Below are 22,782 nucleotides of genomic sequence, written 5' to 3'. Positions count from 1 at the left end.
GTGTCTGAATGTTTGGTAAACTTTTATATAAATTGTTGTGAATATGTGATATAATAATTGTAAAAAAAAAAAATAATATAGAGGCAATAATTGTAATTATGTAAAATACATGACGGCTATACTTTCCATTTAGAAATTTCATTAAATTGACATTAATTATTATGTTTATTTATTTATTTTTTTTTTGAAAAAAAACACGTTTTTAGAAGTATGAGTCATGTGCAATGGGGACAAAATTTATTCTTAATCCAAATAGATGGAAAAATAGTAGTTTTCGTTCAAAAAAAATTATTAGAGTTAGTATTTAACTTGAATTTGCCTTTTCTTTTATCACATTCTTTTTTGGCTTTTTTAACAAAAATAGTCCATGAGATTAACATAACTCTTCACTTTGATGTTTAACATTTTTTTTCTTCAAAAGAAGGGACAATTGGTGGCAAGCCATGGTTATCCACCCATTTTGGGGACCGGGAAGACTCATAGGCATTTCAGCCTACCCCTGGCCACAAGTCTGGCTTCCACACAAACAGTTGGTTTCGAACATAAGACCTCCAGTTTTTAGTTTTAAGGAAGCCTCATAATCCGCCATTTATCACTGGATCACCAGCTTGTGGTTGATCTGTAACGTTGAAAATTGATACAAATGGTCACTATATTTGTACACCGTCAAACATTTTATTCATTCCATAAAAAATCTCCGTTAAATGAAAAAACAAGTAGAGGGGTTGATTAGACAAAAATACCTTCAATTTAAGGGCGATTTTTTATGAAATGACTAAAATAATTTATGGTAAATAAACTTAGGGACCATTTCTATCGATTTTCAAAATAAAATACTAAAGTGACACATTATGCAATATCATAAAACAATTTGTCTCTCTTTGTTTGGTTGGTACAAAAAGGATTGTGCTATTCACACTTTCATTTTTACTTTTCAAGCATTTCTTTCAATTGTTTATTGTTAAAATCGAATGAATGAAGAAGATCAATAAATAAAAATTAACAAAGGTGTGTGGGAGGTAAAACTAAGTGTGGGAGTAGCACTACCCTTTAGAAAATGAGGATTTATTAAGGGCTAGTTTGGTATTATTGTGCTTTTTTAAAAAAAAAAAAAACCGTTTCTGCTGTGTTATGAGAATAAATAAATGTAAACTAAAGTTTTTGAGTGTTTGGTAATTTTTTTTTTTGTAAAACTGCTTTTAACAAAAAAAAAAAAACTTTTTTAAAAAAAATGTTTGAGTGTTTGGTAAATTTTTATATAAATTGTTGTGAATATGTTAAATGACTAAAAATAATATGGTCTTTAATGTGATATAATAATTTTCAAAGAGAACAATATAAGGACAATGATTATAATTATGCAAAATACATGGGGGCTATACTTTCTATTTAAAAATTTCATTACATTGACATTGATTACTATGCTTTGGGAAAAAAACACGTTTTTAGTCATGTGCAATGGGGACAAAATTTATTCTTAATCGAAATAGATGGAAAAATAGTAGTTTTCGTTAAAACTTTTATTAGAGTTAGTATTTAATTGGAATTTGCCTTTTATTTTTTCACATTCTCTTTTGGCTTTTTTACCAAAAATAGTCCATGAAATTAGCATAACTCTTTATTTTGATCTCTAACATTGAAAATTGATACAAGTGGTCACTAGATTTGTACACTCTCAAATATTTTATTTATTCCAAGAAAAATCTCAGTTAAATGAAAAAACAAGTAAAGGGGTTAATTAAATAAAAATACTCTCAATTCAATAAAGAATTTTTTATGGAATGACTAAAATAATTTATAGTAAATAAATTTAGAGATCATTTCTATCAATTTTCAAAATAAAATACTAAAGTGACACTTTATTCCAATATCATAAAACAATTTAGCTATTTTTTTTTTCACATAGTAACCATTATATTTATAATAATGCACCGGAAACCCAAAGGTCCAAAGTGCTGATCATATGGCACGCCTAATTTACCCAAAACCGTAATGCCCAAACTGACGATGCGAAGCATGGAATCACTACTCCAACTTATTACTAAATTCCCAACGGATTGAAATTTTTTTTCCTCCCTTGGAAAAACAACTTTCTACAATTCTATTAAAATATTCCTCAATACATTTAATATTTATTCAACCTTCCAAATAAGAAATTGAGTGCTCTGGACTCTACAGAGCCCTATGCCTATATACATACAAATATAAATGTCAATTACTTGGCCAAGGCGTTACATATTCTTCCCATATAAACAAATACTCACTTTGTTTTCATTCCCAACCATCCATCGCCCTCCCTCAGTTGCTCAGAATATCAGTATCATTATTCTCTCTGAGATCAGAGAGAGAGAGAGAGAGAGAGAGAGAGAGAGAGAGAGAGAGATGGAAGAGACAAAGTCCAGATTCAATAGGATTTGTGTTTTTTGTGGTAGCAGTTCAGGGAAGAAAGCCAGCTACCAAGAATCTGCTGTTGAACTTGGGAAGGAGCTGGTAAACAACGTTCAATTCATTTTATAATTTATCTTTCAATTTCTTTCCTATTTTTTGTTCGTCCTATATATTCATCCGTTCGGGTTCCAAAATTCCTGCACAATTTGGAACGTTTCATCACCAAAAGAATGTTTCCTAGAAATTGTTTAATCGTATATATGTGCATATATGCCAAATTAATCTATGTTGGTTTTCTGCAAACGATTCTACTCTTGGGATTCAGAAAAGCCATATTTTCTTTGATATTTATAACAAGAAACAGAAGCAAACTAAGGGAATGGGGATACGAACGTGGGTTCAGAGCGGAAGGACACTGCTCTGGCCAACTTGGTTGATTTCAGGTCTAAGGTTTGCTTCTATTTCTCAAGTAGTGTGGGGGGTGTGGAGGGTTGCGTGTTGCAACCAAACAAGCGTTCAACGTGGGCTTATGATTGTTCAAGACCTGGAGCTAGCTAGCATTGATCCTGATTAGGGTTTATGTTTGGCATGAGAGAGAGAGAGAGAGAGGGAGGAAGGAGAGTGCAAGCTGTAAACTGGCTGTCAGTTAAGCAGCTTTCTTGCATGATCTGAGTTTTGATTTTAATTAATTCTTTCTCTCCAGGCCAGGAGGGAACCAAACGTGCTCTCTCGGTATCATGACTCTTTTAAGCGTGTTCACAAGCTTCCATGACTGAACCTCATCTCCATGATTTTTGTTTATGGGTTTCCATGACAAGAAATATATATATAGACACACACACACATGATTTAAAAATTTTAAATAAATAATTTTCACTCAATAGCCTCTTTTAGCTAGCTAGGGTTTTATTCATTCATTCATTCCATCCACTGAAACATACTATTACTTATTGTTGCTGCCATCTCTTCTAGTTTGTTTCAATCAAATCATGCACTACTTTTTTTGTATTTTATGATGAACTCGGTTTCTGACACGTGTTGATGGGTTTTGAATTTCGATGTGTTTTGAAGGTGGAGAGAAGGATTGATCTGGTCTATGGTGGTGGAAGCGTGGGATTGATGGGTCTTGTTTCTCAGGCAGTTCATGATGGCGGGCGCCATGTCCTAGGGTTTGTTGTTCTCTCTCTCTCTCTCTCTCTCTCTCTCTCTCTCTCTCGTACACACACCACACGCATAGGTTACCCTAATGAAATGATTGGCCAAATTGGTTACATTCTTATTTTTTATTGAATTGAACCATACCATGCAAAATTAGTCCCAGTTATATGTTAATTAACTGGGTTCACAAAGGCAGACAACATAGGAATCTAGGATCAAATGCTCCCCCATATTATATAATGAAATTTGTGCATTCCCTTGCCCTTTATTTTTCTTATTGGGACAAAAAGGTTCACATATTTATGGAAAATTATTGTGTCTTCTAGATATTGTGAACATGGTTCGAAACCACTTAAATTAATGTGATCTAAAGTAAGCCTAAAAGTTAACCTCCTTTTAAGTTCTTACAATGTCAGTTCCCTCTGGAGTTCCCAGTTAGAAAGATTTATAGAACTTGAAAAGCTATTTAGTAAAAGTATGGAAACTTTTAGAGGAAGTGACACTGCATTTTGTGAAAAGCCTGCTTTCCCTGTTATGTAAGAGCTCTTGGTCTGTTAAAAATTTAAACACGTTCTATAAAACACAACCGCAGAAAATTAGTATGGTCAATGCCTCTTGCCAAATGTTTGATCAGTTAATTTTCAAGTATATGTCTATTCGCCCATGTGAAACATTTTGTAAATTCTTTTGTTAATATATAGCAGTTTGCTCGTAAATATATGTTGATGTGGTGTTTTTGCAGAGTTATTCCAAGGACCCTAATGCCTAGAGAGGTACATTTAAAAACTTAAATGTGATTTGAAGTGATCATTTGGGGCTTTGCCGATCTCTAAATGATTAATTAATAATGTGATTTGATTAAATTATTGTAGATAACTGGTGAAACTGTTGGAGAAGTGAGAACTGTCTCAGATATGCACCAAAGGAAGGCCGAGATGGCCCGTCAAGCTGATGCTTTTATTGCCCTCCCTGGTATGGTTTTGATCCATGAACCGGACATGTCACAAATGTCATTATTAATGTTAATGAATGTTAAAGTTGGTCTTCCTCGTGTGCATAGGTGATTGTTAAATGTTGATGTATGTTGATCTTACTCTGATTTTACATGGATCAAGGGTTGAAAGCCATCCATGTGCATGTGAAGTTGTGAACCATTATCCAAATCAACTCTCAATTGTTTTGTAAAACCCTTTAATTGCAATTATTATGTTCAGGTGGCTATGGTACCCTGGAAGAATTGCTGGAAGTCATTACCTGGGCTCAGCTTGGAATCCACCGCAAACCTGTAAGAAATACTCTTAATATTTATGCACCCCTTTCTATACAAGGGTTTTGAATGTCAAAAATAATTTTATAAAGCATTCAAAACTTTACAAGAAAGCAATCCCTCACATGATGCCATGTTTCTTGTTTGTTCAAATGTGGTTATGATGTTGTAGATGGTTGTTGTTGATATCCTCAAATTTTCTATTAAACACTAATTAACAATCATTTTCTTCATATTAAAGAATATTTTATCATGTCTCTTGTCTCCATGATTAAATAAGTCTATCATATGTCTATGATTAGTTAATTTATCATGTTTCTAAGTACATGACTCTCTCTCTCTCTCTCTCTCTCTCTCTCTCTCTCTCTCTCTCACATCTATAATTCCATACAAATTAAGCTAGCAAAGCTGAAGGGAGATGATATTGTGATGATGTGAGTCAATCTAATTGTGTGGTATGGATGTATGAGGAAGTTTGATATAGAGAATCAATGCATGTGGTACTTAATTCTAATTCACATGGAAAGATAGCATAAGATTAGGTGGTTTGATTATTTGGAGGATCTCCTTTTGAATGGGAGAAAGCCTCGCATTTCTTATCTTTTTAGGTTTAAAAAAAGAGAGGTTGTTGGTCAAAGAAGGGTGTTGTTGGTCACAAGACAATGAGGACATATGAACAACATTCATATAATATGGAGATTAAATGGATGTTTGAAGTTGGATATTATTAATTAATTGGTTGATTGATTAAATAATTAAGTGAGAATTACTTGTTTTTTGTAGGTGGGGCTTTTGAATGTGGACGGTTACTACAATTCGTTGCTGTGTTTCATCGATAAGGCCGTTGATGAAGGCTTTATTTCTCCTACTGCACGTCACATTATCGTGTCTGCTCCAACAGCCAAGCAATTGGTCAGACAACTGGAGGTATGCTTCGTGCCTCTTTTCATCATATCATATGCATCATAGAACAGAATATGATCATCAAGATAAATATTAACGGACCTTATTGATGTGTTACGGATTGTACACTCCAAGTCCTTGTAGTGTTCAAACTATGCCACATTGATGCTCATGGATTTCCCACTGATTCCTATGCCTGTGCTGAAGTTTCAGTAATATAAGGATGGTCTGGACAAAGTAGACTTTAAGCACTTTAAGCTTGGATTTTTTATGTAACCAAAAATGGAGAAATTTCCTTTGTACAATAAAATGAGAACCATTTTTTTACACACTATAACATCATGCTTATGGGTTGGTCCGGTTCAATCTGGTTGAAAATTTGGGTCCTTCCTAACCCTATCCGGCTAACCTTGGCGACAATGCTGGGTTGGGGAAAAGGCGTTCTTGTCACCGGTTGCATGCAATTGGGTTTCTCAACTAAAGTTGGCTATTATCAATACCTAGGTTTAGATTTGTTAGAAGATTTACCAAGGGTTTGTCGGAAAGAGTTGTTGCTTAGTTTTTGTAAGTTGTGCTTGAGCCTTCCACGTTACCGAAAGAAAATGTATTTTCGTATAGTTTCGTCAGGGAAGATTAGTACGAACTAACCCTTTTTGTTATTTAACTACACCTTAATTTACAAATTTACTTAATGATATGTTTTGGTTTTTTGGCCCCAGGAATATGTACCAGAGCTCGATGAAGTAACATCAAAGTTGGTGTGGGAAGAGATGGACAGAATAAGCTATGTATCTGAACCAGGAGTGGCCACGTGATGTGTTTGCTCGATTGATCATGCAGAAGTCTTTATTTTTTGCGTTTTGGTTTCACAGTATATACGGTTAATATACGGTATGACACCGTACATCATCAGCGGCAGCAGCAGCAGCAGCATAGGAACTTTGGGTTTTTGTTCTTGTAGCTGAAGCCAGAAACGCTCTCAGGGTTTTTGTTTTTGTAGCTGAAGCCAGAAACTCTCTCAAAGTCCTCTTATAATATATTTAGTTCGAAGGAAAAGAGAAAAAAAAAAAAAATTAGAAAATGAAGGAAATGCTAGCCCTTTTTGTAAAACTCTGAAGGAATCAATTCAAGTTTCTTCTTGGCTAGCTACATGGTTGTTCTACCGTGTCGATTCTTTTGTGACGATGTCTTCTGGGCATCTACAGTTTCTTTAAATTTGTGAGGAAAATGTCAGGAGAATATACGAAAAGATGTGTTGCAAACTTGTCGTATGGTCCTCAAAACTTCAAAAGTGGATATTGTTGTTTTTGAAGTTGACATGAATACATGTCACAAGAGACTGAATAACTATTTTATTTTCGGTAAAGTATTCAACTACTAGAGATTTGTAGCTCAGTTGATTAAAAGTATTCACTCTTCCAACTATACGAAAAAATAAGAAAAATATTTGACCAATTACGCATTAATCATTAAGAAAAGGGCTTTTCTTTCATGCATATATAGCATATTAAGCAGACTTCTTGTTACAGCAGCTTAAGTAACATGACAACTGAATTGACAGAAGACCACTTAACCAATTCAATTCATAATTTTGAGTTTAAATTTACAACAAACAAGAGATATGACGTTGATAGTTAAATTCTTTTTTTAATGATTTAAATAAAGGATTTAATTATTAATCGTCACATAATGTGATTTTATAAAATATGATCTCTTAGACATTTTCTAATTAAAAATAGTTTGTCATGAAACTTGAGAAGAGTTTGTTGACTAGGTTCTAAAAGCCAGGTGGTGTCAGCATGTGAGGCACATGAAGTTTATTAATGTCCAAATTGCAATTGATTAAGGCTTTAAGATAAGGTATAGATCTAACTGAATCAGAATAAGATCCTCACCATCAAAGGTCAACTCAATAGTCAATAAATCTTAAGGCTTCCCTTGTTGTTGGTAGTACGAGAGAGGGGGAGGGGATGGGGAAGGGGGTTTTAACGAAAAGTCTGTGGTACTGTTCACTTTAACGAAAAATTATATTTTACACTAAAAAGTCAAATATGATACTATTCACTTTACCATTTATTTTGTCCTTACCGTTAAAACTCAAAGTTTTCAAATTTTTTCATTAATTTTCCTAAAAAAAAAAAAGGTTATCTGCAAATCTTTTGCTCAAGTTCTTAGATACTTTGGTGGCTTCTAAATTTATAATACAACTGGAAAAAATACCAAAAAAGAAAGCGGGAAAATGCGAAACATGTTCATTTTATTTAATAAAAAGAATGACGAGTTCAAGAAAATGTAAGTTGCTTGCTTATGTGCTAATTCAAGGGTGTACTTGATCTTCGTAAGAGACTTGAAATTTAACGTAACTATAAAGAGATTTGATTGATGCTTGGTTCCTACCAATCAACGATTGTGAATCACTTGCGCATGGATGCATAGACACTTAACGTGTATTAAATTGTGTTAAAAGTATAATCGTGATCGATCTAGTGAGTGTGAGGAAACACTTGAGTTTGTTCTCCTTCTTTGATGGTGGGAATCTTGTGGCAACTTGACAACAAAGCTCATATTGAGTGAACATCTTAAGTCCTTGTGTTTGTGGGATTGGTTTATTTTTGTATTTCTTCGCGTTTGTATTGTTTCGCACTTAATATATAAAGGGAATCCACATTAGAAAAATTCAAAATCATAATCATGATATCAGCTTCAAATTTCTCTATTGACCTAAAGTACTTTTTAACCACTTCTACGTCGGATCCAAATATTTAGATATAAACACATAATTTTAAATGCGTGGATAAACGCTCTTAACTACTTGAACAACTAATCCCTTACTATTACAGTTGGACTGACATATGAAGTTGTACCTTCTATATCTAGCTTAAATTTCTCTCTGAGAAACATATACTACTCTAATTTGATCGTATGTGGTAAAAACACACACACACACACACACACACACGCACTACTCTCCTTGGAAAAATTTGATACAACTGTTGACTTAAAAATACATATGATTTCTGCCCAAAGCTGTTTTTCTAGTGTTTGGGGAACCATAGACATAACGATAATATAATCTACTCTAATTTGCAAGGAAGGGAATTCAAACTTTGGGTTGTCAGGGAGCGTGCATGCACAAACCTAACCAACTGGCCGAGTCCACATCTGCTGGAAACCAAATTTAAGGTAATTTAGCATAGTACAAGTTGCTGCTGTTTTGTGTAAGCTGCAGTGAGTACCTCTAAAAGTTTGCAGGGCTGTCATCCAATTGTTTCTCATCTTCTATATCAACCTCCAAAATTTCCTGAGATCGAACAAGAACAAGATTTTCATCACTGAAAGACTAAGACAGTAATGTTCAAGTGTAAAAAAATAAAGTGATCCCGATCAGTTGGGGTTAACTAACTCACAGGGATCCTCTGCTTCAGATAATTGGCCAGTCTAGCCAGAACCACGCTCCGTTGGTGCCAAAACCGGCCTTTAAGACTGATCTTCACAAAGGGTCCGTGCAGTTCCGCGAGTTCTACTTGTCCTGCAAGTCATCTCCTTATCTTAACTGATTTCCCACCACCAGAAACTAAACAAAATACATAGAAGATAAAGAGTTCAACTTGTCATGCCAACTGAAGTGTTGAAGGGCTGCCCGAATTCAACCCTTGCATCAGCTAAGACCTTTTAAACGTTGTCTTCTGTTAGATCAAGAGGCTGCGAAGGCTTAACGGCTGCTGCTGCCGATATTGTTGGGAATTTCTTGCCAGTTTTGGTTCCCTGTGTTGCTGGGAACGTGGAGATCCTTAGCCTTGGGCTTTGTGTGTGGTTGTGGTTTGCTGTTGTCAGGATTTGGGTTTTGGAGATTTGATGACAAGTAATGGGAAGGGTTAGTGTTGAAGAATGCAGGACTCCTTCCATTCCAAAAGCTTTTCCTTCAATTTGCCTTCCAAACTCCAAAGACGAGCTACAGGGATTAGTAGAGAAATGGATAATGGTCACTTCTCTTTGGTGGATACAATTTACTTGCTCAAAGTCTTTAGCACTGCTGCTATACTAAGCAGTCACGTGAGATTCCTCAAAAGTTCAGACTCCACCAGAAGTCGTAAATTCGAATTTCGTGTGCTACTTAACTCACTAGGTATAGAAACCAGGGTGAGGTTGAAACAACGCCAAATCTCAATTGTTTGAAAGTATGAATCACACATCTCATAACTAAAGGACCTTACATGCGCTTATAAAGATTTAAGTTGCTCCACATTTTTGCGACTGGCTTTACAGCGGAACTCCATACTGAACTAACTACGCTGAACAAACGTGTCGTGCAAGCCCCATCGATTGGGTTTTATTGTGACATGCTGATGCTCAAAATAACCAAGGACTGAAAAAAGAGATTACACAAATACAAAATTCGTTTACACCTCCTATTTGAATCCGACATGGATAATGATATGCAATGTACTAGCTTTATATTGCCGAGAAGTACTCTTTGCTGCCCTTGGGGTCTGGCTTCATGGACTTCTCCCCAGGCTTCCACCCAGCAGGGCAAACTTCATCGGGGTTGTCCTGCACATACTGCAAGGCCTGCGGAATCCAACAAAGGCAACGAAAGGGAGCAACAAAAACCGATTATAAAATGTAATAGGAAACATGACGAAGAAATTCTCAGATGTATGGCAGATCTTGGAAACTAAAGCATCCTATTTCTATTTTGGACTTGATGAATACGTTTACCTGGAGCGTTCTCTTAGTCTCATCTACACTACGGCCAATGGCAAGATTGTTGATGGTGGAGTGTTGAATGACGCCTTCCTTGTCAATAATGAAGAGTCCTCTCAAAGCAATTCCCTATCACAGAGAAACCAAACATCTAAATAATCCAGAATATCACAGCACTGAGTATTTCACAAGTTTATGATTCATTAATTTCAGAATCAGTTATAATTACATATCATACCTGATCTGGGATCAGCACATCATAAGATTTTGAAATTGACTTGGTGACATCAGAGATCAGTGGATATTTCAAGTCTCCAAGACCGCCAGATTTCCTATCAGTTTGGACCCATGCAAGGTGGGAAAACTACACAAAAAAGAAAAGGAAAAAAAGTGTAAGGGCAACATAATTCATCTTACCAATCTAAGGAACAGCAATTTTAAAACTATTTTACATCGAAGAGAGACACAGACACACAAGGTAGATGTACATAAGAAAAAAATAGCAGAAAATACGTAGATTCACATCATTTATCAACCATCAGCTAGAACACAACTCTCCAATGTCGCCAATCTTAGTAACTCTGTTTGATTAACCTCAATTATAGTATTCCAGATGATTCAATTTCTATTTCAACTTTGCTATTATTTTTCTTGGTTGAATATCCTCCTTGTCTATTAGGTATTCTTTCTCCACCAACAATGGGAACTGATCTTTTGGCTCAACCAAAACCACATGCATTGTCGACGACCCATACCACGAGTCCAGTTTCATTTCAAAGTCAAAAATCCCAATGCATAAAATTGACACTTTTAGAACTCATGTTACGGTACTTATTTGTTTACTCATCAAAAGAACTAAGCATGCATATAGTTCAAGGTGCAACTTAGCATATCATCGCATGTGCGTTATGCAGCTATTGACCTTTGCAAGAGAACACGGCTACAACATATCTAGGCCGAACTTTTTCGTGGTATATAGGCAGAATATTGACTTTTTGTGGTATGTGTGGCAAATTGTGGTATTGAAGAAAGTGGGGAGCAGGGCAACATACCACACTGTCAACTGAAACACCCAAGATTTCTGTGTTGAGCTCTGCAAACTCAGCATGGCGGTCGCTGAAAGCGGTGATCTCTGCAAGACGGGTTTATAAAATTTTGAACAAATCAATCAGATTCAGTTAGATTCATCCAGAATCCAATAAAGATTAAATATTTGTATGCAGAAATGTTGATTGCGAAACCATGCTTACCTGTAGGACAAACAAACGTGAAGTCCAATGGGTAGAAAAAGAGAATCACATACTTCTTCCCAATGTACTCAGAGAGCTTGACCTGAAATCCAAAACCAAATCTTCAATTGAAATGAAACAAAGGGCTCACTAGTCATTTGGAACCCCTTCTATAGGAAGCACTTCTGCTCAGAAGCGCTTATGCTAGAAGTTATTTTATTTGACACATGTTTGAAGTTTCTATCGAAGTCCAAATACTTCCTTAAAGAACATAGAAGTGCTTCTTGACGAAGCATCCGGCAGGTCCTTCTCTAGAAAGCACTTGTATGAACCAGAATCAATTTAAATCTCTCAGAAGCAAATACCAAACAGACCGGCAAATCAAAATACAGATGCGATTGCAAACCAAAACAAAACAAAAACGATGAATTAAATTAAAGATTGGACCTTGACGAATTCCTGGTCGAAAACAGCCTCGGCTTCGAAATCAGGAGCAACATTTCCGACAAGGGGAAGCTCACGGGCGGAGGCTTTGACGACGAAGGACTTCCGGGCGTGAGAACCGCCGCGGGAGAGGGAGGTGGAATGGGCGACGCGGGGGAGGTGGAGGCCGTGGATGGATTTGGGGAAGTTCAGGGTTTGGGAGATGGGTTTGGAGGAGGCGGTGACGAGAGGGGTGGATTTGGAGGAGGAGAAAGCGCGGGAGGGGGCGGAGGAGATGAGGGCGGCGGTGGAGGCAGCCATGGTGGTTATGGAGAGCTCAGCCACTCAAGTCAGTCAGTGGCCAATAGTGCGTGATGTGGGGTGAGAGGTGAAGAAAAGGGTTGGGGGACTGTGAGAGGATAAGTAGTAGGGGGGTCGGTAGGAGAGGGAGGTTTGGTAGTCTTCAACTGAACCGGCCAACCGGCTCCATACATCCGGGGCAACCGGAAATCTAGGTAATAATACATATAAAAATTTGGGTACAACTTTTCATATACTCTTTTTTATCTCTTACACACTTTGTTATAATACATTAATTTTTTTTTTAATTCATTCAATCTAAATACTGATTTTTCTCTTTCTACCCACATTTTTTTAAAATTTCTTACTATCGAATTTAACATATCAAACAAAAACATCAATCAAGATTAAGCAAACTAGCAAGAGAAATGCTAAGGAGACTATTTCAAACTGAGACTCTTTTATGTTTTTTACACAATGTTTTAATATGTTTGTATAGGAATTGTGCCCACTACATAAGGTGATGGAAAGTCCATAGAGAGTTCCACTTTTGCAAGAGCCCTCCTTAGCATTTCCTAACTAGCAAAATATGCAGTAAGAAAAAAAAATGTGCAGTTATCATTTCACTTCAACATATTTCGAGGGAGGCAGATCAGATTCTCTGCCCTCCCACTTCTCATGCTCTCCCGTTTTGTGTGGTCACGATTAAGCCATGTCAACATTTTATATTGTTTTTTTATAGAGATAATAAGATAAAAAGGAATAGTAATATAAAATGTTAACGTGACTTAACAGTGACCACACAAATATAAGGGCACGGGAAGTGGAAGGGGCAGAAAATCTACCTCCTATTTCGAGACTAATGGTTCTTTGTACACCTAAATTTTGTCTCAAGACATCAATCAAATTTACTATTTCGAGACTAATGGTTCTTTGTACACCTAAATTTTGTCTCAAGACATCAATCAAATTTATTTGAAATAAAAAACTCTTATACCTATATATAAAATTACCACAAATAACTTACTGATTTTTTGGAGACGTATATAGAGCCTTCCTTTGTAGTATCCGAAAAGAGATCCAGAGATGATCTCTTTCATCAAAATCTAAGAATCAAGTGATTTGGGCCTTTAAAATTTGATCCGACTGTTAAAAACAAAGACTATTTTTAAAAATTATAATAATTTTAACCGTTGGATCGAATTTCAAAATTCCGGATCACTTAATCTGTGAGCTTTAATGGAAGAGATCTCTTTCCTTAATATCCAATCATGACCATCAGTCTATCAATGAAGAATAAAAAGCCCAAAATATCCCTCTTAGGCAAAGTTACTCTGGGGCTGACTAGATTAGACTGGACTCGGGTAATATCCAATTTATTAACCCGGCCCATTCGTTGTAGATTACTGATTTCTCCCTCTATCCCTGACCAATCACATTCTCCACAATGATATTGTTTGGAGAATATTAAGCCTTATCTTCTTCTTCCCTCTTTTCCCCCAAAACAACACTCCTCAGTCCTCCGCCATGACCAGCTGCACCAAAACAACTACCAACCAACCAAATGCAAGAAACCCACTTCCTCTCCACCGCCATCGCCGCCACCAAACAGCCCTTTTTCTCCTCCATTTCCAATCCCGTTCCCGTTCCCAAACCCCAATCCCCCTCCTCCTCTCACCATGACTCTTCCCATTCCTTTCCGCCGCCGAAGAAAACCCCCCACTTCCCGATCCTCTCCGCCACCAAAACCACCGTCTCCCTCCCCCTCCACTCCCTCAAACCCCCAACCACCCCCAACCCCCACTCCGACTTCCAAGAAAAAGTCCTCTACCTCGACTCCATCGGCCTCGACTTCTTCTCCCTAATCAACCACCACCCTCCCATCCTCTCCTCGCCTCTCTCCCACATCAAATCCACCGTCCACTTTCTCCTCACCTCCATCGGCTTCACCTCCCCGGAGTTCCGCCGCCTCATTGGCATGTGCCCCGAAATCCTCTCCTCCCGCGTCGCCGAAATCGTCCCAATCCTCACCTTCCTCCTTCGGGAAGCCCACGTCAACGGCTCCGATCTCCGCCGCGTCATCAACCGCCGCCCCAGACTCCTCGCCTGCAGCGTCAAAACCCGCCTCCGCCCCACCCTCTACTTCCTCCAGAGCATCGGCATTTCCCAAGTCAACAAACACACCTCCCTCCTCTCCTGCAGCGTGGAAGACAAGCTCCTGCCCCGAATCGACTACCTCGAAAAGATCGGCTTCTCCCGCCGCGACGCCCTGTCGATGTTCCGGCGGTTCCCGCAGCTGTTCTGCTACAGCATCGAGCAAAACTTCGAGCCGAAATTCAATTACTTCGTGGTGGAGATGGGGAGGGAGATGAAGGAGCTGAGGGAGTTTCCGCACTACTTCTCGTTCAGCTTGGAGAATCGGATTCGGCCTCGGCACCAGCGGTGCGTGGAGAAGGGGGTTTGTTTTCCGCTGCCGGTTTTGTTAAAGACGAGCGAGGCAAAGTTTCGCGATAGGTTGGAGTTTTGTTGTAATTCTTCTATTCCTTTGAAAACTTCTCCTTTGTGGTGTACAAATTCGGTTTCCGATGATTTAGAAAATTGAAAATATATTATATATAGGGTCTATTTCCAATTTTACAAATTTACTCTAGTGATTAGGGTCGGAAGTCGGTGCAGGATGACTTTTTTGGATTGCTAACTATGATTTTCGTCAACTACTTTATTTATTAATTTGGGACGAAAGTTTGGAGATTTCTTCGATTTAAAAGCAATGATCAAGGTCCGTTTGGTCTCCTATTATTATTATTATTTTTTTTTTTTTAAGAAATATTTCCTGAGATCATGTCTTAGGAACAATTTTTATAAGATTAAAAATCTTGTTGGGTTTGAAATTAATTTTTTTTTTCTTTTCAAATCTTGAACAATTGGAAAAAGACCTACCAACAATTCCAATTCCTTGGTGGGGCTGCCAAGGGAGAGTGAGTGAAGTGATGAGATCAGAAGAGAGAGGTAGAGAGATTGTAGAAGAGGTAGAGGCCAGGATTTACCCGCGAACAGTAAGGGAACACCGTGACTAATGATAGGCAAACACCGTCACATACCGTCTTCATCTATTACGTCTCGAGCCCATAAACTCAACTTGACCTTTGATCAAAGACAAAAGCACATTAGGGAGAGAGAATCCCACGCGAGAAACGAGAGATGAGATACGAATTGATAATACGTAAATTAGAGTACTTAACAAAAAACTCTAAAACTTAACTTTCGTTGTTCTCAAATAATACGGGCAGTTTTAAATTTTTTCAAGTTCAGTTTTGCAAAATAAGCTTATCACAATTTTCTTCACTTTGAAATTTAAAAATTGCTTTTTAGTTAAAAAAAATCTGGACTCAATTCAAATACCAAAAAACCCTTAACTTTCCGTCAAATGGTAATTTCACAAAAGTATACACTGGACGTTGTTGTTAGCTGAGGTTAGTTGGGGAAGTTAGGGTTGGAGGAGATGTGAGAGACTATGGAACCATTGTGATCAGAAAATAAATTATTTAAAGCCAAATAAAGGCGCGGATCGGCGATTCTTCTTGTAGTTTTCGTTTGTTGCCTTTTCTATTAGCACGTTGCACGTTTGCCCCATCATTTTGGGATAATTCGAAAATGGCCATCCAGTATACCATTTTTCCCCTTTTGATGTTTTTTACATTTTATTTCTCATTCGTGTCCCTGTATGTGCCTCGACTTAATCAACTAACTTATGGTCTAATTGTATCTTTATTTTAAAATTGAAGGATGTGACAAATTCGAGTTATAATTAGAATAACATATTTTGGATTACTTTGTTTATGTTGGTCTTGATAAATCTATAATATCTAAACGTAGTTTTTTGTATCTTATATAGTGTAAATATCACACTCACGTTAACTTTAGCATATCTCTTTCGTTTGGTTTGCGGACTAGAAGATTGTGAATAAGTATGTGAAAAAAATCCCATGTTTGGTACATCAACAATAAAATTAGAAAATCTACAACATATCTATAAAGAGGGTACTTCATGCGTTTGACCTATCTTTTGAAATTTTTTGTCCACGACTTGGGAAGACATTTAAAGCATTTTTTTTTTTTTGTAATTATCCAAGTTGTTTAATATACCACTTTTGAATGTGAAACGTAACGTTTTTATTGAAAAAAATATACACATTTGATTCTTATTGCCCCATAAACTAGATGTGGAAATGAAATAAAAATGGTATTCCCTCGTTTACATTTTTCAATTATTTCTAAACATTGAAAAGAAAGTGTTCCCTTCTCGCATAGGAATGAGCATGAGAAGTTTATTCTCGAAGAGCTCATTCCGCTAACCAAATGAGTTCAAGCTACCACTCGATTTGATAATTTTTTAACCATATATCATGGATCTTCTTTAGTTATACTTCAAACTAAAACTATACAGATGAAGAAAAATTGACCTAGTGACAATTTTGTACAAGTCAACTTTTAATTGTTTTGATATTTTCTTTAATTGTTCTAATTCTACTTTATTATATATTCTCCTAGGGCAACAACACAAATACGAAAATTGCAGGGGTGGAAAATAGAAACAAAGTTAACAAATTAATTTTTTTCGCCGTGTTCCCTCCACATCTATCCGAAACTAAAAATTCCCTCCCTTCCCTCGTTTTCTGCTTGCTCTTCCCCTAACCCCCATAAACACACTTTCCCTCTCTAACCCTCACTTTCTCTCTCTAAACCCCCTCTCTCTTTCTCTCTCTACCCTTCTCGGATCCCATTTCGCCTCCCCATAAACCCTAAAGCCCCGCCCTCCTCCGCCCTCCCTCCGATTCTATCCGGATTCCCCAAACCTGAAGATCCACCTCTCTCCTTCTCCGGTCGTCTCTCGGCAATCGGAGAGCGCCGCTAGTTCGAGCCGGTCGATCCCTCTATGTCCGGCTTCGCTCGAGCTCCCAACCGCCAAGCACCGCCGGCGACGGCAGCTACCGGCGGCGGCTGGCTCCCAGATTCTGCCGCCGTTGAGGCGTCACCTCGCGTTCGAGTCCACGAAGCCGCAGCCGTTCCCTTCCGACAATTATCATCGATTCGCCGGCGGTCCTCGCAGAGCTGGGGACCAAGAACCTGAAGCTATTCTTGTTCGATCTCCTGTGAGTTGTTGTCTTTTCCATGGATACCATTGTGTCAATCTCACTGCGTTGGTTTGTTTGGGTGAATTGCGTTGTAATTGTTCAAAGAATTGAGGGTAATTCTGGTGATTGTGATTGATTTTTGTGTTTAGGGTTTTGTGTGAGATTGGGAACAATTTGTAATTAGAAGATTTGGATTAGCTCATAAATGCTAAGTTTTAGGTCATAAGCTAATATTGTTCACTTACCTCTTAAGGTAGTGCTTCTTAAGATATATTGTAAATTGGTGGTACTTCTAAAAATATTTATAATTATGTTGTAAATTTGTAAGTTTGGCTAACCCAAAAATGCAATTGTTAGTCGCAACCGGAAAAAACGACAATTGTAAGTCTAGTGCATAATGCAACTTGTCAAGGTGAAGTATTGTGCTAAATGTTGGCGATGAGGGGCAGACTGAGAAATGCTATGGTGTTGAGGTGCATCACACTTAAATGTGTTGCCTAATCTGGAGTGAAGGTACTGATTTGGAAGTAGACTTTCAAGTTGTAGTATTTGGCTCCTTTTTAGAATCAATTGTTGCTCATGGGGTGTGTTAGTTTCTTGATCAGGTGTATAAATCAGTATTATATTAGGGTAATTGGGTATAATGACAACGATAGCGGTTCCATTCTCCATCCTCCATTTCATCTAGATTGATTTCCAGTGTTCATCTCACCAAGATCATAATGTCGCATAGCCACTACAGTTTTGCATTTTAACTAGTATGGTTGCTAAGTCGCCTTGTGCCTATTCTTGTAATGAGCATCCTTTGACTTCACTGGTGTTTTTCAGCAACTTACTCGGAAGGACAACAATGAAGTAGGATACAGTGATTGGACCAACAGTCCTGGAAATACTAATGTTATACAGAGTCCCCTTCAGACTCCTGTGTCTGCAAAAGGAGGAAGGGTAAACAACAGGTCAAAGGCTTCCAAGGGCGGTAGATCCGGACCTCAGACGCCTGTGTCAATTGTTGGTGAGTCTTCTTATCTCTTAAGTTTTTTGCTTGACCTCTACAGTTTTGACCTAACTTGAACGAATCACCAAGATGAGCTTCAGATGGAGCCGTCCACGAGAAAGAGCTTGCATAGCATTATTGATATCAACAAAGTCTTCTTTCTCCCTGGATTAAATACAACTTGAACTGTCGACTTATCTTGTTCCGTAGATATTAAGAATCTAATTGGATTGCTTCTGTCAACAATAACATGCAGGTTCCCCTTCTACTCCAGCCGGAAGCTGTCGTTATGACAGTTCTCTAGGTAATTGGAGAATGAGTTTTCTTCTCTTTGACATGTGTGGTTTTTAGAGTTCTCAAGGCTGTCGTATGATGTCACTTTGATATAACTGTGCTTAAATTGTCCAGGTCTGTTGACAAAAAAGTTCATTAATTTGATTAAGCGTGCAGAGGATGGAATTCTTGATCTAAATAAAGCAGCAGAAACTTTGGAGGTAATCATTTTCTGTCAGGGTGTATATATATATACACTAACACAAATTCTCTGCATTTGGTGGTGTACTGATTGACGGTTTTGCAAATGAAACAGGTTCAGAAGAGGCGGATATATGACATTACAAATGTTTTGGAAGGAATAGGTCTCATTGAAAAGAAGCTGAAGAACAGGATACGTTGGAAGTAATCTTTGATAGTTTATTATAAAAATTTCCTTTCATTTTCAAGTTCTAATAAGAATTGGTACACATGGAAACTTACACAAGGATGGGTTAAATGATTGATTAGGGGATTTGATGCTTCAATGCCAGGGGAATTGGATGGTGATCTCTCTATATTACAGGTATTTCAATGTTGCAAGTTCTTGTAATGCAAAGGTCAGGAACTTATTTATTTATATATTAATTATGTTGTTCTTTGAATTGTCACGAGCAGGGATTTGTCTGTAGTACATAAAAACTGCTGAACTCAGGTTCACATAATGTTTCTTAATTTATAGACCAACAATGTCAACTGTTTAGATTGCTACAAAAATCATGGTGTTAAAAGAAACTTTGACAATTTAGTAGCTTCTTTAAGCAAGTTGAAAGCCTAAGTTGTGGTGTGTCCTGCAGGCAGAAGTTGAAAACCTATCCTCACAAGAGCGCAGATTAGATGATCGAATAAGGTTTATGCGGTTAATTTTCTTTTTGGACTCCAATTTTCTGTCTTGAGACTTTTGAAAAGTGCTGACGCCTCCACCTTTGTGCAGAGAGATGCAAGAAAAGTTGAGGGATTTGAGCGAAGATGAAAACAACCGAAAGTATCGTCTTGTCCATTGATTTTCTCATATAATTTGTCTTTCTTTTTTATGTTTGTATTGTTAGTCACTTGCTTCAATGTATACAAATACATTCTTATCTTCTACTCTTACTCTAGGTGGCTTTTTGTGACTGAAGATGACATTAAGGGCCTACCTTGCTTTCACGTGAGTTCCACACATCAAATCTAACACTGATTTCTATGATGGTTTAGTGTTTTCCATTAGGTTAATTACGCCTTTTCTTTTTCAGAATGAAACCCTGATAGCAATTAAAGCTCCACATGGAACCACCTTGGAAGTCCCAGATCCTGATGAAGTAAGTCAAGCATAAATTTTTCTGAAGGTAAATGTTTTATATTCCTTTTCTCTTTGATACATAACTGAATTCTTCTTCAATATGCACCAGGCTGTTGACTATCCGCAGAGGAGATACAGGATAATACTTAGAAGCACAATGGGGCCCATTGATGTCTACCTTGTCAGGTACGGTTTCCTTTTTTTCTTTTGTGGACGAATATCGTTTTACATTTGAGGTCCTCTCCCTTTTTATTTTTTTGTGTATTGTTTTGTGTGTATTATTTGGTGTTAGTCAATTTGAGGAAAAGTTCGAGGATGTGCATGGCGCTGAACCACCTGTGAACTTCCCAATTGCTTCTGGTTCTGGGTCCAACGAACACCCAACAACAGAAGTGGTAACTGTGGAAAGCAGCGGGAAGGAAATTGAGCCTTGGCTGCAGCAGGCTCATCACGCGTGCTCTGACATGAACGCTTCTCAGGAGTTTGCTGGGGGAATGATGAAGATTGTTCCTTCTGATGTTGATGTAAGTATTGTTGTTCTGACTGATTTGTCTTCTTATGTAACTTGCAAAGGTAAAAGAGAAAAACATCATTCCAAGACTGAAAGTCAACTATTGACAATGACAAGAGAATTAGTGTAGCTTCCGTATAAGTCTCAGATTTGAAGATTGTTAACTGGACTACTTATCATATAGTTATACGAAGGTACAACATAAGACGTACGCTTTTATTTGTTTGTATAATGATATCAGAAAGCTGAGCAAAATATAGGAAGACTTGTTACGTGGATGCTTTTGTCGGACCTAGTGCAACCTTTGCCAGAAAAATAGAGCAAGCGGAGTTCCATATGCTCCCGTAAAAGATTTTTCAGAACCATGTATACGCTCAACAACGTATACATAGACAAAATATTTAGAGTCTTGCTAATACTAAATATTTTTTTGTTATTGTTACAGAATGATGCAGACTACTGGCTTTTGTCTGATGCTGAAGTTAGCATTACAGATATGTGGAGGACGGATTGTATCCTTTTTCAAAATTGTTCCCCCTTTTTCTTTTCACTCTCTTCCCGCTCTTTCGGTTTTCTTTTCAATTAAATTAATACTTCACCGTGTGAATGATCAGTTCCTTCACTATAACAACTTCAGCTGGTGTTGGATGGAATGGGACAGACATTCTTCATGCTGACTTTGGAGTGACTGATGTTAGTACTTCAAGGCCGCAAACTCCGCCATCTAGGGTTGTTGAAGTCCCATCTCATGCTGTTAACTTCGCTCAAAGGTGAATCTTCGTTTGTGTAACGGGGTATCCGTAGAAATGTCATGTATCTACCCCATCGGCTGCCTTCCATCACTGTCGAGTATTGCGAGATGCAACACCGGCAATGCATTTGGAAGAAGTTAATGGATGACAAGCTGGGAGTTATTGTTATACTGTACAGTTCAGTATGTCTTAGACCCCTGTTGTAGGAATAAAGAGTTGATCGTTAAACTGTAGAAGCGGCGGATGTTCAGCAAGGAACGAAACATTGAGGGATGGCACATCCAATAACGGTAGGCAGCGCTACATGCGGGAGAAAAGTAATGCTGAATCTAAATGGCATAATCTAGTTGTACGATGCATGCTCATTGTTTACTGCATGCATACACCGTGGGGGGTTCTGTTTGGAATCCTTGTCTGTAAATGCTGTGCTTTTAAACATGTCGCAGGACAGGCATGCTGGATATTGTTACGGCAGCAGAGATTTTCTAGTCCTGAGTTTAATCTGATTCTATTTTCTTATGAATGTTATTGTCCGGATTTCGCGTCTCTTTATTCCAACACTAATCGGTTTATATCCATTGTGCACCAATGCTGCCTCTATTTTTTCTCTACCAGCACCTGCTTTTCCAGGTCCCAATGATACGCAGTTATCCTGTCAAGTGTTTCGACCCTTGAAATACAACCCTAAGGTAGAGCTGTAGAACTTGATATACAATTTTCAAAAACATTGATACATTTAAGTATAGATTTGTGATAATTGCGATAATTAGTGGTGATATTTGTGCTTGTGATGGTGGTAATGGTGATATGTGGACTGGTGTATTTGTGGACACCTGTTAACCATCCTTGATTCATATCTAGTTCTTTTAGAAAAATGCAATGGCGTCTTGTGCGTGAAGAATTGTTTCATGAGAAATGCTAAAGAGACATTCTCAAAAGTGAGATTTTTTATGGACTCTGCCACCTTATGTTTTTTACACTATATTTTATAATATTGATGCTTTATTAGGGTTCCCTCATTTGGGATCCCTGAAGAAGAGGATCAAGCTGGCCCTTGCGAACAACTTGATGCACTAACTCACTTCAACCGTTTGAAAGAAATGCGGCCAAAAGAGGAAAATCTATGGACAGACCCCATCGTCTCCACCCCATATGAACTACGAGGTCACTCCAAGAACGCCTTTGGACAAAAATTAACGTTAAAGGGCTTATATGACATGACTAATCAATATAAATACTTTAACACTCCAACAATTTAAACTCATATTTAAAAACTTTTTCGCTATACTATCAGTTTTGATATCTATAAAAAAAATCTAATTTTAAGAGAGTTTCATTAGTATTTCTCTTGTTCCATTAGTTTCCAAGCATCACTTCCATCCTAGTATCGAGTTTAGTTGTTGACTGGTAGTGTGCGCAGCCTC

At 37.6% G+C, this 22,782-nt stretch overlaps 4 protein-coding genes across 4 annotated transcripts; 3 read left to right on the top strand and 1 right to left on the bottom strand.

Moving 5' to 3' along the window:
- The first annotated feature begins 2,358 nt into the window (after nt 1-2,358).
- LOC103940740 (cytokinin riboside 5'-monophosphate phosphoribohydrolase LOG7-like) lies at nt 2,359-7,012 on the top strand. Its single transcript, XM_009350910.3, has 7 exons — nt 2,359-2,490; nt 3,460-3,557; nt 4,289-4,319; nt 4,419-4,518; nt 4,761-4,831; nt 5,597-5,740; nt 6,436-7,012. The coding sequence occupies exons 1-7, from the start codon at nt 2,383-2,385 to the stop codon at nt 6,529-6,531; spliced, it is 648 nt and encodes a 215-aa protein (XP_009349185.1). The 5' UTR covers nt 2,359-2,382; the 3' UTR covers nt 6,532-7,012.
- Nucleotides 7,013-9,884: 2,872 nt separating this feature from the next.
- Nucleotides 9,885-12,498, bottom strand: LOC103941365 (2-Cys peroxiredoxin BAS1, chloroplastic-like). Its single transcript, XM_009351562.3, has 6 exons — nt 12,097-12,498; nt 11,671-11,752; nt 11,473-11,552; nt 10,659-10,784; nt 10,436-10,549; nt 9,885-10,285 (listed from the first exon to the last, which is right to left on the bottom strand). The coding sequence occupies exons 1-6, from the start codon at nt 12,391-12,393 to the stop codon at nt 10,169-10,171; spliced, it is 816 nt and encodes a 271-aa protein (XP_009349837.2). The 5' UTR covers nt 12,394-12,498; the 3' UTR covers nt 9,885-10,168.
- A 1,320-nt stretch (nt 12,499-13,818) lies between these two features.
- On the top strand, nt 13,819-14,990 carry LOC103941563 (transcription termination factor MTEF1, chloroplastic-like). The gene has a single exon (XM_048576492.1). It carries the CDS (start codon nt 13,937-13,939, stop codon nt 14,972-14,974), a length of 1,038 nt encoding a protein of 345 aa, XP_048432449.1. The 5' UTR covers nt 13,819-13,936; the 3' UTR covers nt 14,975-14,990.
- Nucleotides 14,991-17,023: 2,033 nt separating this feature from the next.
- LOC103941356 (transcription factor E2FA-like) lies at nt 17,024-21,735 on the top strand. Its single transcript, XM_048576696.1, is given in 15 exon segments — nt 17,024-17,374; nt 17,376-17,525; nt 18,336-18,519; nt 18,758-18,805; nt 18,910-18,995; nt 19,091-19,179; nt 19,285-19,339; nt 19,611-19,663; nt 19,748-19,798; nt 19,915-19,963; nt 20,049-20,114; nt 20,205-20,281; nt 20,388-20,619; nt 21,052-21,118; nt 21,244-21,735. Coding segments are annotated over 15 exon segments (1,410 nt in total). The 5' UTR covers nt 17,024-17,308; the 3' UTR covers nt 21,381-21,735.
- Nucleotides 21,736-22,782: the final 1,047 nt, after the last annotated feature.

This window comes from the organism of the source record quoted next, unplaced genomic scaffold, assembly GCF_019419815.1.
Source record: "Pyrus x bretschneideri cultivar Hongxiangsu unplaced genomic scaffold, Pyrus_bretschneideri_v1 Contig9, whole genome shotgun sequence".
NCBI classification, from domain to species: domain Eukaryota; kingdom Viridiplantae; phylum Streptophyta; class Magnoliopsida; order Rosales; family Rosaceae; genus Pyrus; species Pyrus x bretschneideri.
This window is presented reverse-complemented; position numbering and strand designations above follow the sequence as displayed.